The 13357-nt window shown below is 37.7% G+C and overlaps 1 protein-coding gene across 3 annotated transcripts in view; it reads left to right on the top strand.

The window, feature by feature from the left end:
- Window positions 1–13357, top strand: part of gabbr1b (gamma-aminobutyric acid (GABA) B receptor, 1b) — a 132622-nt gene that overhangs the window by 81060 nt on the left and 38205 nt on the right. For all 3 annotated transcript variants that reach the window (XM_048201193.1, XM_048201194.1, XM_048201195.1), the window contains exons 8-14: window positions 484–618; window positions 2350–2520; window positions 4567–4668; window positions 5946–6011; window positions 6147–6338; window positions 8775–9020; window positions 11611–11674. In XM_048201193.1, coding sequence (XP_048057150.1) covers window positions 484–618; window positions 2350–2520; window positions 4567–4668; window positions 5946–6011; window positions 6147–6338; window positions 8775–9020; window positions 11611–11674 — 976 coding nt within the window. The remainder of the gene's footprint in view (window positions 1–483; window positions 619–2349; window positions 2521–4566; window positions 4669–5945; window positions 6012–6146; window positions 6339–8774; window positions 9021–11610; window positions 11675–13357) is intronic.

The following is a 13357-nucleotide window of genomic DNA, read 5'->3' as shown; positions in this document are numbered from 1 at the left end:
GGAAAAAAAGATGCTGATTGTCAGCGTCGGGTTAAAGACTGATGAGAGTACATGTCCAGAAAATAAACATTGTTTCTTGGTGTAAATATGGGCAAATGCATGTGTCCTTGGATGACACCAGCTTTCCCCTCTATGTATTTATTACTTTATCTGTCTCTGCCCCTTTTTATTCTGCTTTCCAATGCATATTTATCTCTACTTATGTGATTCAGTATGAAATGAAGTCTCCCTCCCTATGGGGGTCTGTATACTGTAGCAGCGAATATATATATATATATATATATATATATATATATATATATATATATATATATATATATATACAGTGTGAAATGTGTTGGGTTTTTTTTGTTTTGTTTTGCTTTGTTGAGGTCTGCAGTTTTGAGCATGAAGTGACAGAATGCCTCATGAATAGTGACAGCTGTGTTTCAAATTTGAATATAGATTATATATTTAAATGTTTTTTTCTCTCTCTGCTTTCAGTGTGATCCTGGAGAGGCCACAAAGCTGCTGTATGACCTGCTGTATACAGAGCCTATAAAAATCGTCTTGATGCCCGGCTGCAGCTCTGTGTCCACACTGGTGGCCGAGGCCGCTCGCATGTGGAACCTTATAGTGGTGGGTTCACTTTTAATGTTTAGAGATAAGCTGTTATTGAAAGAACAACTCAAGGTTTATGATGACGACAAAATGTTATTTTTCTGCAGCAAACCTTGGAATTTTTTTTTCAACATCCAATGTGAATTTCAGATGGGCGAATTCAGTAATATGGAAATTTGTTTACATTTAGGTTCTGTAGAAAAAATGGGGTGGTTCAGCCTAGTGGTTAAAGGTTTAATTTACCCAAAAATGAAAATTCTGTCATTAATAACCTAATGTCGTTCCAAACCTGTAAGACCTTCATTCATCTTCGGAACACAAATTAAGTTATTTTTGATGAAATTCGAGAGCTTTCTGACCTTTGATAGACTGCAACTTTCAAGGCCCAGAAAGGTAGTAAAGACATTGTTACAATAGTCCATGTGACTACAGTGGTTCAACCTTAATGTTATGAAGCGATGAGAATACTTTTTGTGTGGCAAAACTTTATTCAACAATATGTAGTGATGGGCGATTTCAAAACACTGCTTCATGAAGCTTCGAAGCTTTACAAATCTTTTGTTTCGAATCAGTGGTTTGGAGCGCCAAAGTCACGTGATTTCAGTAAATGAGGCTTCATTCCATCATAAGTGTTTCGAAATTTCAATGGTTCACTTATTTTTTGGGTGAACTAACCCAAATTAATTCCATAGGCTTTATCGATATTTGCTTAGAAGACATTCAAAGAAATTACATTATTGTGGAAGATGAAAGAAGTTAATGTATTATTTGTTTTATTTCATATTACTGAACATAAGCCAATCACTGACTTACAGTCCACAGCAATTCATGTCAGTCTCTCTGAGGTAAAGAGGCCGACCCAACAGGATGTGTACAAACTGTATGCACTCATCAGGGGGCAGGATTAATTGCATTAAAGGAGGTGAACATACCTGTAGTCCCCTGCATTTGGTAATGATGGCTTCAATATGACTCATCACAAACAGAAATCTCCAGCAAGTCTGATCACTAAAAGTGTAATACCACAGTTAAGATGAACTACCTAAATGCATTCCCATTTCAGAACATGCTGCACTTTGTTCAAATACCCGAAATCAGTGAAATGGCTTCCAGAAATTTTGGATCAGATATTTATGTCATTTTATTTCGCTTTTGGCTCGTCTTTGAAGTGCACTCCCACTGCCTCATCTTCTTCTTTTTTTCTTCTTTTTTTTAAATCAGTCTCTTTATTTTTCATGCTCTGCTCTATTTTTATATCTGTTGAGAGCTTTTTTTCTTCACATATGAGTTTTGACCTATATATCCCCCTGCTGGCCTTGAAACCCTCCCTTTTTCCACCCCCTCAGCAAACCTGTCACTCAACGACATCTCGCTGCATCTGGGAATGACATTGAGTTATTGGCAAAATAGCTAAAAAACCCTCTGCTGTCATCTGATTTCACTGATGCCAGTGCTGCAGTTAAAACAGAAAACTTCTTTTTTGTTTTATTTTACACCTCTGTTTTGCATTTTAACTTTTTTTATTACAGCTTTGCACGCATAGAATCCCCAATGTTAAATAAAGCTGTTCCGAGTGAACTGTGATCAACCCAGCAGTAGATAATTTAGCCCCTTGGGCACTGGTTTTCCTGCGGGTGATTTTATCGCACATTTTTCTTGACTCGCTTGTTTCTAATTTTCCTTCCAAAGTCTCAGTGTCTGTACAGTGTGTGAATGTCTTTCTACTGTGCTTTTGCCATTTGCTTGCAGTTGTCCTATGGATCCAGTTCACCAGCTCTATCCAACCGTCAGCGTTTCCCCACCTTCTTCCGCACGCACCCCTCAGCCACATTGCACAACCCCACCCGAGTGCAGCTCTTCCAGAAGTGGAAGTGGACCAAGATCGCCACCATCCAGCAGACCACCGAGGTCTTCACCTCTGTGAGTGAGATGTTTACAAGTATAGATGTTCAAAAGCAATAATTATTCAATGATAATCTTGCACAACAGAGGTCAAACATAAAAGACTTGTTATACTTTGATCAGTATTTAGGAGGAGGTGTCCTAATCATCTGCAACAAGTGATGATCGTTGCTTGTTTTCTGTATGTTTTCCTAAGTAGCCCCGCCTACTGTGAAATCCTATTGGTCCAAAGTCCGGCTCTGCATAGTTATACATTTAAGTGGTTTCCAAGTAAACCAGAATATTCAGTGAGGACAGAAAAATGTAGGGCAGGACTTGATTGCATCCATTGGGAATTCATGTCAGGTGGGCAGTTCATACCAGAGTTTGCAGTCAATAGTGTGGCTGTCTTTGGTCGAAACATAAGCAGCCTTTTTGACATCAGCAAAAAAGTAAAGTTGTTTCAGAGCTGGGTTAAGTTATTATACATTTTGATGTAACATTATAAAACAACATTCTTTGGAAATGGCATGTAAGACCCTGAGAGTCTAAGGGACCCTGTATGGTAATGGATAAAATTTTGAGATGGAAAGAAAAATTATGTTTCAGCGCTTTTGCATTGTTTTGCAAAACATTTGTGCTCACTCGCAAAACGTGTTCCCTCAAGAGACGGTGCGTTAATTAATTGAGTTTGGTCACAAACATACTGAAATGTAGTTTTTCCTCCCACCTCATATTAAAACGTATTGTGGGCGAACACTAAGTTTTTCAGGTGGACACAAGTTTTGTGAGTGAATGCAAAAGTTTTGCAAGCAAACGGAAAGTTTCTCAGGGGAATGCAACAGTTCAGCAAGAAAATGCAAAAGCATTGAAATATAATTTTTCCTCCCACATAATTAATTCATCACAATATCACCCTTTATGTAAAGATTCACCCTGTTTCTTGTTGCAAAATCCATTTGCATCGATCTTGAAATATAACTAAATATGCCATCTCATTTACACAACCTCAACTAAAATAAAATGCTTTCACTGCATGAAAACTTGAATGCATTGTTCTTTATTATCTTTCAATTCTATTTTCTACATTTTACTTACTTTATTTACTTTATTATTGTTTAGCTGGTGACTTTTTGTGCATTTAAGTTTAAAATCATCTATATTGCTTCTCTTCATTATTATCATACAGTATGTGGCCTTGAGCTTTTAGTTTGCCTTCTTTTTCCTGACTAAGATGCATTAAGAGAATCATTTTGTAATTGATTCAAATCAATTATATTGTGTATTTAATCAAATTGAATCATTCTGAATGAACAAAAATGCTTATTTATCAAATCGAAACCCACTTGACTTTGAAACCTTATTATGGAGCAAGGAATATTCTTTTTACAAGAAAGTAAACATAGTCTATTTTGTAGATAGTAGAAAGGGTTTATTTTGATTTATGTTGACATCTTAGCTAGATTGTATCACATTATACATAGCATTTATTAACTTCAAGTGTGGATAGACACATTCCTTGTCCCTGGAACTTGTTAAATTATATGCAGCGAATATCTGATGCCTGTTATTGTGCAACTCAGACAGGCTGTGTTTACGTAACTGAGGTTTTCAGAAGCACATCGTTTACTTCAGGGTATTGCATGTATTTTTGTATGCTATGTAGATAAAATGTACTTGTGTGCTATAGAAGACAGCATCTGGGATCTGGGATTGTGGGCTGTAGCTGATGTAGGCTGGACTCTGTTCCTTTGTTTCCTCCTGCACTCTGCAGCCTGAGGTCATACAGACTGTATTAAAATTTACACGCTTGTTTTATTAGTACACACAGGACAGTAAACAGTAAACAAGTCCCAACAAAGGAAATTAAATCTGCCAGTCTCTTTCTAATTTTCTTTCTTCCCTCTTTTTCTGTTCCCATGCCTGTCTTATCTCTGCCTTTCTGCTGCAATAATATTCTTTCCCGTCTCTTGATTTTTCTACCCGACATCATGCGAATGTTTTTCTTGTCTCCATGCTCTTTACTCCCCCCCCCCTCTCTTTCTCAATTCTTCTTTAATCTCATTCTCTCTCTCTCTTTCTCAGACTCTGGATGATCTAGAGCAGAGGGTGAAGGAGGCAGGCATTGAGATCAGTGTGAGGCAAAGTTTCCTCACGGATCCTGCTGTGGCCGTCAAGAACCTCAAGGTGCTTTCACTTTCACTCATTTCATTTATGACCTCACTGCCATGGCAAAGTACAGGTGTTCCCGTCAGTGCCACGTTAGAGCAATCAGATCAGCACCCTCCTCAACAACATCTCACGATTCTCTGACAGATGCGAAACACACATAGAGAAGTCTATAAGGTTGAATCTCACAAAAACACAACCAGGACACATTTCACCCCAAAATCGAAAATAAATTATATTGAATATATTTCCATGATAGTTAGGTATACCCCCCCCCCAATCCTCATTACCATATTGCTACTACATGTTTAATTTTTGCAATTTCCATTATTATAAGAAATACTAAATAATAAACATAATACAATGAATAAGAAAAATATTTTTGAACTTTTCCAATATTGACAGAATTTATTCTCCAATATATATAAAAAACATAAACCCCACCTTCTAAAAAAAATATTAAACTTATAAAATATTTTAAATAAGTTCATAATTTAAAGGGTTAGTTCACCCAAAAATGAAATTTCTGTCATTAAGTACTCACCCTCATGTCGTTCCACACCCATAAGACCTTCGTTCATCTTTGGAACACAAATTAAGATATTTTTGATGAAATCCGATGGCTCCGTGAGGCCTCCATAGGAAGCAATGACATTTCATCTCTCAAGATCTCAAGATTTTTGAGAGAAATTACCACATTCAAGGTCCAGAAAAGTAGTAAAAACATCATTAAAATAGTCAACATGACTACAGTGGTTCTTTTCTTTTGGTTTCCCCCATAAACATTTCCAGATAAAAACACAGGAACATGCACCCTTATTGTGATTGGCTAGCCCTGGGTCTGTCATGCCAAAGGACATCATTTAAGTCCAGGAGAAAAATACAACAGTGTGGGGATCTCATTCTTGAGGAGAATCATTTTAATTGGAACATGGGTCAGATGATCTGTCCCCCCCCAGCCCTACCGCCTCTCCCATCCTGTTCTCTCTAGTGATGGCTGGGCCCCTGGCTGCCTGTTTAGCAAAGGCCTGCCATGTGTGCCGCCCTAGTTTTGGTGCACAAGATTAATGGAGTACCACCAGAGGAACCATGGTAACCTGGAATATAGCACACCGCTGAGAGGGGAAAGTAGCACTGATTGGACTGCTTGTCCAAACCAAAATTACTGCAGTGTTATGCATAGTAGCACTTTCAAATACTAAAGGGACCTCCCTCTCATGCTAATTCACTGACTTTTGCAAATTGTTGCATTCATTTCTTTGTCCTAATCATCAATTCTCACTCTGCTCCTACAGCGGCAAGATGCGCGCATCATTGTGGGACTGTTTTATGAAACGGAAGCCAGGAAAGTGTTTTGTGAGGTCGGTAATCAGCCATCCAGCTGATTGTAATTAATCTATGTCAATGTCAAAGGGGAAACATGGAGTTTCTGTTCATTTTTCATTCTTGATCAAGTCATTCCCTAACCCGACCTGTTTCACACAACTTAACTGCAGGTCTATAAGGAGAAGCTGTATGGGAAAAAGTATGTGTGGTTTCTGATTGGCTGGTACGCTGACAACTGGTTCAAGATCAAAGACCCATCCATCAACTGCACTGTGGAGCAGATGACAGAAGCTGTGGAGGGGCATGTGACCACTGAGATAGTCATGCTCAATCCAGAGACGGTGCGAGGGGCCTCTAACCTGGTGAGTGGGCCTGAAGAATGTTTATTTCCTGATTCTTTCCTAAATATAAGAATTGCTCAGTTTGTGTCCTATGGCTAGGCCCAGACCATGGCACATTTGTGCTGTGGATTTGAATGTATCTTAAATCATGAAGCTATTACTTTTTGAAGCAATCAGACATTCAGTATTAGCTTGTTGGATGATAAAATGGGGGTAAAAAATTAGGGCTGACCCCTAATAGTCAACTAACCGTTATTTGATGAGAAATGACTAAGTCGACCAAAATTTTATTAGTCGCTTAGCTGCAGGAAAAAAATCCACAGGAAGTGTCTGTGACGGACAGATCATTAACAGCTGGTCTAAATGGTAAATACAGTACATTGGGCAGGACATCCAAACGCTTTATCATTCATCGACCTCAAATATGGCTTATCTTCTGAAACATATAAGTAGTAGCAACTTTACATGGACTCTCACTCTAACGTTAACCTAGAAAAATATGGGCTATTCAAGTGTTTCTGCAGTTAACACGGAGGCACCGGTGCGATCACTTGCACTTAAAATACAAATTTTTGGTCTGTGAAGAGACCACCTTTATTTGTGTGCACTCATGTTGTGTTTTTGTAAAATAATGAAAGCAAGCAGGGTGCGCTTTCTGACTAGTCTCTTTGTGAACTTCAGCGCACCAAAAAAAAAAGAACCGAAACTCTGTGTAAAATTGCCTCACACAGACATGAAAAATATATCTATAGAAAGCAAAATGTATACTTTTAAAAGAACCAATTCAAATGGAAGACAAATATTTTCTGGTTATGTAATCCATATGAAACGTGCATATAGGCACGTCGACTGCGGAGTGCAGAGTCAGCATCGTCAACTTCATCACTGTAGCCGAAAATACAGAAAACACTATTTATCAATCAGTTATTAAAATGTTAAAGCAATCTCCTTGCTGATTTTCTTCGACGCATTTATAATCCTTACTTCTGCCAGTGCGTCGTGGCAAACTTTTTGCGTGCGCTTGAACGCTGATTAGGCTATGTAGGCATTAAAGGCTCTTTATTATGATTTATATGGTTTATTAATAAACGTGTGATTAGTCGCCTAATCGCTTAAATTGAACGACTACTAGTTGACCAGAAAAATCTTTAGTTGGGGTCAGCCCTAGAAAAAATCCATAGGCTTACATTGAAGGAAAAACATATCTGCAACCGCATAGCAACATGCTAACAACCACAAAACATTTTAGTGTTTAACAGTTATATTCCTACTGTATCTTTTGGCCATCAGTCATCCTGCTCTTTACATGTCCTCATCGACCATTGAAAAACCCATAATAATCAACCAACAGTGTCCTGTGTGTTCCCATATGCTGCAGTGTTTACAATGACATCATCCTCAGATTAGTGTGGCGTAGACAAGCTTCATTCTGTTTAGATAACCAAGTTAGATAACGTTTTTCCCACTAGGAATAGCCCATAACCTTCCGTTATATCTTTAGCTATTCTCAGATCTGAAAATCCAAAGAGTCCCGTAGGGGTCAGAGCAGTCAGGTCCAACTGTTGTACCCCTGGGAGCACTGGATGGACAGGTGTGAGCTCCAGGGGGGTGCTGTCTGGAGCCCACCCAACTCCGGTGCTCTGTGCTGGGAATTGGCTCGCATGCATATGTCCCTGCTGTTTTCCTGGATCCGGCACAATCTGGGCACGTATCCAGACACCTATGCTTCACATCTGACGTAAAAAGACTGTCATGTTGGACAGGACAATTTGTGATAAGATGGCCATGCTAAATTGGCTCAACATCACCATAATTTGTTCCCCTCATCCTCGCTTTACCGTCCCTCACTTTGAGGCTGTAATTTTAAAAGAGCTGAAATGCTTCTTGATGCCGTAGTTTCTATCCACACACACGCTGTTCTCCACTGTCCATTTGCATCAAGCAATCACCAGATGCCCATCTGCAGCTTGGCTCATTTCCTAAAACGCACCTGTTTGAAGCAAGGAAGGTGCCTCAGCTGTTTCTATAAGGTGTGAAAAATGTCAAGGAAATCGGTTTTCGTATGCCTCCACGATAAGAGCGCGCCAACTCTATTTCTTTACTCAGTACCCCCTTAATGACATGGAACATCTTCAGAGTATGTGTGAAAGCGGGAGTTTATTTTTGGTGCTTCAGGTCCTGGTGTGTGTGAATGAAGATTTCACACCCAGGAGAAAAGTACCTCCATCTATATGATGCACTCCCATGGTGATGAACTGTACTGTAACTTACCTTGACCTCTCTCTCACTTTCACGCTGCCGGAAGCTTGGCACTTTTTTCAATTCCGTCCTTTTATAGGGTCAACGAAGTCATGCTTAAAATCCATCAAGCCCTCGTTAGTGCACTAAATTTTTGCCATGTGCGTACACATCCATGTGCATGCCAGATGATACCGTATGTCCTCTCTTTTGATCCAGACCTCACAAGAGTTCCTAGCACAGCTGATGTCCAAGCTGGGTGGGAAGAATCCAGAGGAAACTGGAGGATTTCAGGAAGCTCCTCTGGCGTATGATGCAGTTTGGGCCCTGGCTCTGGCGCTCAATAAGACAGTGGGGCCCTTGAAGGCAAAAGGCCGCAGATTGGAAGACTTTAATTATAATAACAAGGACATCACAGCGGAGATCTACCGTGCCCTCAACACTAGCTCCTTCGAAGGCGTTTCGGTGAGTGACATCGTTGGCTAAATAATAATTGGATATGAAGATATTAAGGTTACCAAAGGTTCAGTAGTCAGTGCTAGTTAAATTTAATGATACACAATTGTAATATGCAATTGTGATACCACAGCAAAAACTAATATACTAGTAACCAGTGTTGTTATTAATAATAAACATTGTCGGGGGTAACACATTACAAGTAACACGAGTTATGTAATCAGATTACTTTTTTCAAGTAACTAGTAAAGTAACACATTACTTTTAAATTTACAACAAAATGTCTGAGTTACTTTTTCAAATAAGTAACGCAAGTTACTTTGTTTTCCCATTTATTGACTGACACCTCTCTTGTCCCCATGTTGAGAAAAATCAGGAGTGCAGAAGCATTGTGTACAAACATGATGGTTATTCTAGACTAGTTCTTGATGAAATGTGAGCATACATTTACATTTACTGCTCGAGTCTTATTCATCTGTATTCTAGAATGGCAGCATAGGTGAAAGGTTTGTTTTTTTGAGCTGCACCTTCTACTGTACAGCCTTGAATTTGCATTTCCTTCAGCCTGAGGCTCATTCATTTCACTTTGGGTGTGAAAGGGTCTCTTTACATTTGCTAAAAATAGAACTTTTTGTTGTTATAAAAACAAACAAACAAACAAACAGCCAGGCCCAGATGAGAAAAAGTAATGCAAAAGTAACTTGAAGGGTTAGTTCACCCAAAAATGAAAATTCTGTCATTTATTACTTACCCTCATGCCGTTCCACACCCGTAAGACCTTCGTTAATCTTCGGAACACAAATTTAGATATTTTTGTTGAAATCCGATGGCTCCGTGAGGCCTCCATAGGGAGCAATGACATTTCATCTCTCAAGATCCATAAAAACATATTTAAATCAGTTCATGTGAGTACAGTGGTTCAATATTAATATTATAAAGCAACGAGAATATTTTTGGAGCACCAAAAACAAACCTGACTTATTTAGTGATGGTCGATTACAAAACACTGCTTCAGGAAGATTCGGAGCACAGATGAATCAGTGTATCGAATCTGCTGTTCGGAGCGCCAAAGTCACGTGATTTCAGCCGTTGGCAGTCTGACACGCGATCCGAATCATGATTTCAACTAAAATATCTTAATTTGTGTTCCGAAGATGAACAAAGGTTTTACGGGTGTGAAACGGCATGAGGGTGAGTAATAAATGACAGAATTTTCATTTTTGGGTGAACTAACCCTTTAACACATTACTTTCCATAAAAACCCAATTAGTTACTTTTTTAGAGGGTAAAACAATATTAATGCTTTACTTTTAAAAGTAACATTTTCATTAATTGAAATAAAGCTGACATAAAATAAAATCTAAATATTAGATGAAAAACTTAAGCTTAAAAAATTTTGGCAAATAACTGAAAAAAGTTTAAGTTGAAGTACTAAAGTTACATAAAGATAAATAGAAATATTAAAGAGGACCTATTATGCTTTTTAACATGTTCAACTATCTTTAGTGTGTAATGTTGCTGTTTGAGCACGAAATAGGTCTGAATTTACAAAGCACAAAGTCACTCTGAATGGAGTTATTCTCTATAACAGTAAGCACTGTTTCTGAACTCCCTGAAATGCCTCAACTATAGTCTTGATTTTTCTCTAGGGAACATACATTTCACTATATTCATCATTTAAATTCCCGCCCAGTTCATATGCAAAAATCGGGGGTGAGTCGTCGTTGAGTTGCCTTTTTAGTGTGTTAAAACCCATGGTTATGATAAAAAGCGTGACATTCAACACACTCGAAGTGGTTGAACAATCACAACACACTGATCCAGCCAATCAGAGCACTTTTCTGAAGAAGGGGCGTTATTGAGACATGAACTAAACAGAGTGTTACTGACAGACTAGGAAGAGAGGTGCTGCAATAATATAAAATTTGTGAAAAGATTAGAAAAGATAGATTTAGTTGACTAAAACTAGACAAATTAAAACAATTCAGATGACTAAAATATGACTAAAACTTTTTAGTCAAAAGACTATGACTAAAACTACATCAAAATTTGCTTTCAAAATTAACACTGCTTTGATCATAAAACTAAGCATTTATATAGTGTGAGATATAGATATAGTGTGACAACTGATATTTATATGATTTTATGTAAGTAGTCTGATATACTGTTAAAGAGATCTCATTGATTGACATAATCTTTCATCTTACTTTTTGGTCATACTGTATAAATACAGTCCCACAATTGCACCAAATTGCATTTATTTTGCTCAGTTTGGGCATCTGTTTTTTTCCCTCCTCAAGTATAATCTCCATATTCTACTATATCATACAATATGAGCCATAAAAGCTGATGTATGATACTCAACAAAATACACTTTTTTTCTTAGATTTTCTTTATAATTTGTCTAAAGGTTCAGTAAAAAAGTTTTACAGGGTTAAACTAAAGTTAAAATGAAAACTGAAAATCTAAAAGCTAATTCAAAATATTGATAAATACCATAATAGCATATAAATAAAACTAAAATAACACTGATGCTAACCAACTAAATTTAAGAGAGAATTATACACAGAGCTATAAAAATGTTCTCATTCTCTATCAGGGTCATGTGGTGTTTGATGCCCAGGGCTCCAGAATGGCATGGACCCTCATTGAGCAACTGCAAGGTGAGCAAACTAAAAGTAATTTCATGATTTATTTTCTCCTGAAAACTGTATGGTACAGATATAATAAAAGGTAATTTTCGAGTGAGTGTGGACAGCAGATGTAGTCCGTATGCATGGTTGCTTTTGCTCAATTTTAAAATGATGAACGACTCTGCGATCAGTGTTCTCGCTCCATTTGGAGAGTAGCACAGGTGTCAGGTAAAACACTGTTTTTCCTGGGTTCAAACACTCCAGAGCTGTAATCATTTTGCCAAAGCCAGAGAACTGACGCATGAATTAGGTTTTTTTTAGCTCAGTATTTTTTTTTTCCTCAGCTCTCATGCACTCTCAAAAATAATTGAAGAGAAAAAAATTACATGTGCATGAAAACTTAATACAATTCACTGAATATTTCAGTATACATGGTGGTTCAGAAGAAGCCATTCTCGTATCCAAGCTAAATTTGATTTCAGATGCCATTATGGGTGTAATTGTCACCCATGATTTGGCCTGTAAAAGTGTTCAATGATGCTGTGAACTTTGATTTAGTAAGTAGTACTCAGCTTTTAATGTAATCTTAACATGGCACCACTCTTTAAAACTTTTCTAGGTCACTTTTATGACCAGAGAGCCATGGATTTATTTAGGTGTAAAACTTTTCAAAGAGTATAAATGCATATTTCACTTTGAACAAAAGTTAGAATTCAAGAAGAAGCGAGATGAAGTCCTCTTTGTAGAAAATACCTGCTTCAGTGTACTTATGGCAGAAGTAGCTTGTTGTAGGTGTTTTAGGTGTATCTGTGTCTTACATTAACAATGGTTGCTTTATATTCCATGCAGAGCCTTTGACTGTGTGCTTTTTGCTTGTACATTCTGTTTCAAGTCTCCTCACCACTTAATATGAGGTCTTGGATTTGACTTTTCCAATCGATAGCACAACATTTCTTCTTTTTTAGAGACTATTTTTGTGGTTTTGCCTGAGGGTTTTGAGTCATTTTATTGCAAAGTCTGTTTTGTACATGTCTACATTTCAACTTTAACTTTTTGACAAGATGGTCTCACATGGTCTAGTCATCTGGTACAATGTGGGATTCATGGTTTACCCTGTGATGCCAAGCTGACAGGCCCTGAGGCAGCAAGTAACCCTAAACCAAAAAAGCTTCCACCAGCACACTTTACAGTTGCTGTGAGGGTCTTTTTATCAAAGCAGTCAAAGCAATTTTTGGTTTTCTCATGTCTGGCCAAACAGCTCTACCTTTGTCTCATCTGTCTAGAGCATATTGTTCCATTAGGGTCTGATTCATTGAGTTTGTAGGCGTGTATTAAAAATTAAACACCAAAATTGCTAATTTGCATATGTAATCAGAATCTTTCTTATGATACTGGAATTGAGTTCCTGAGGAAACTGCTTTCAGACAGGCTTTGAAGGCACCATTACATCATGTCTAAGGATCTAGAGTTGATCTCAACCCTTTTGACATGAAGGTATTCATTAGTTCAATGAGCTCATTGTTTCTGCCTTAAATTAATACATTGTTTAAATTAATACATTGTTAGCTAACTGCGTGATTTGTATATGTACATTTCTTAAATTACATAACTTGGACGAAGTCACCTCTGATAACAGATTACTCTAAATTGTATTGTTGACATGCATTTTTTGTAAAGCTGCTTTGAAATGATATATATTGTGAAAAGCTCTAT

This window comes from Megalobrama amblycephala, linkage group LG9 (assembly GCF_018812025.1).
Source record: "Megalobrama amblycephala isolate DHTTF-2021 linkage group LG9, ASM1881202v1, whole genome shotgun sequence".
Lineage (NCBI taxonomy): Eukaryota > Metazoa > Chordata > Actinopteri > Cypriniformes > Xenocyprididae > Megalobrama > Megalobrama amblycephala.
Note: the sequence above shows the minus strand (reverse complement) of the source record. Positions and strands in the feature narration are given on the sequence as shown.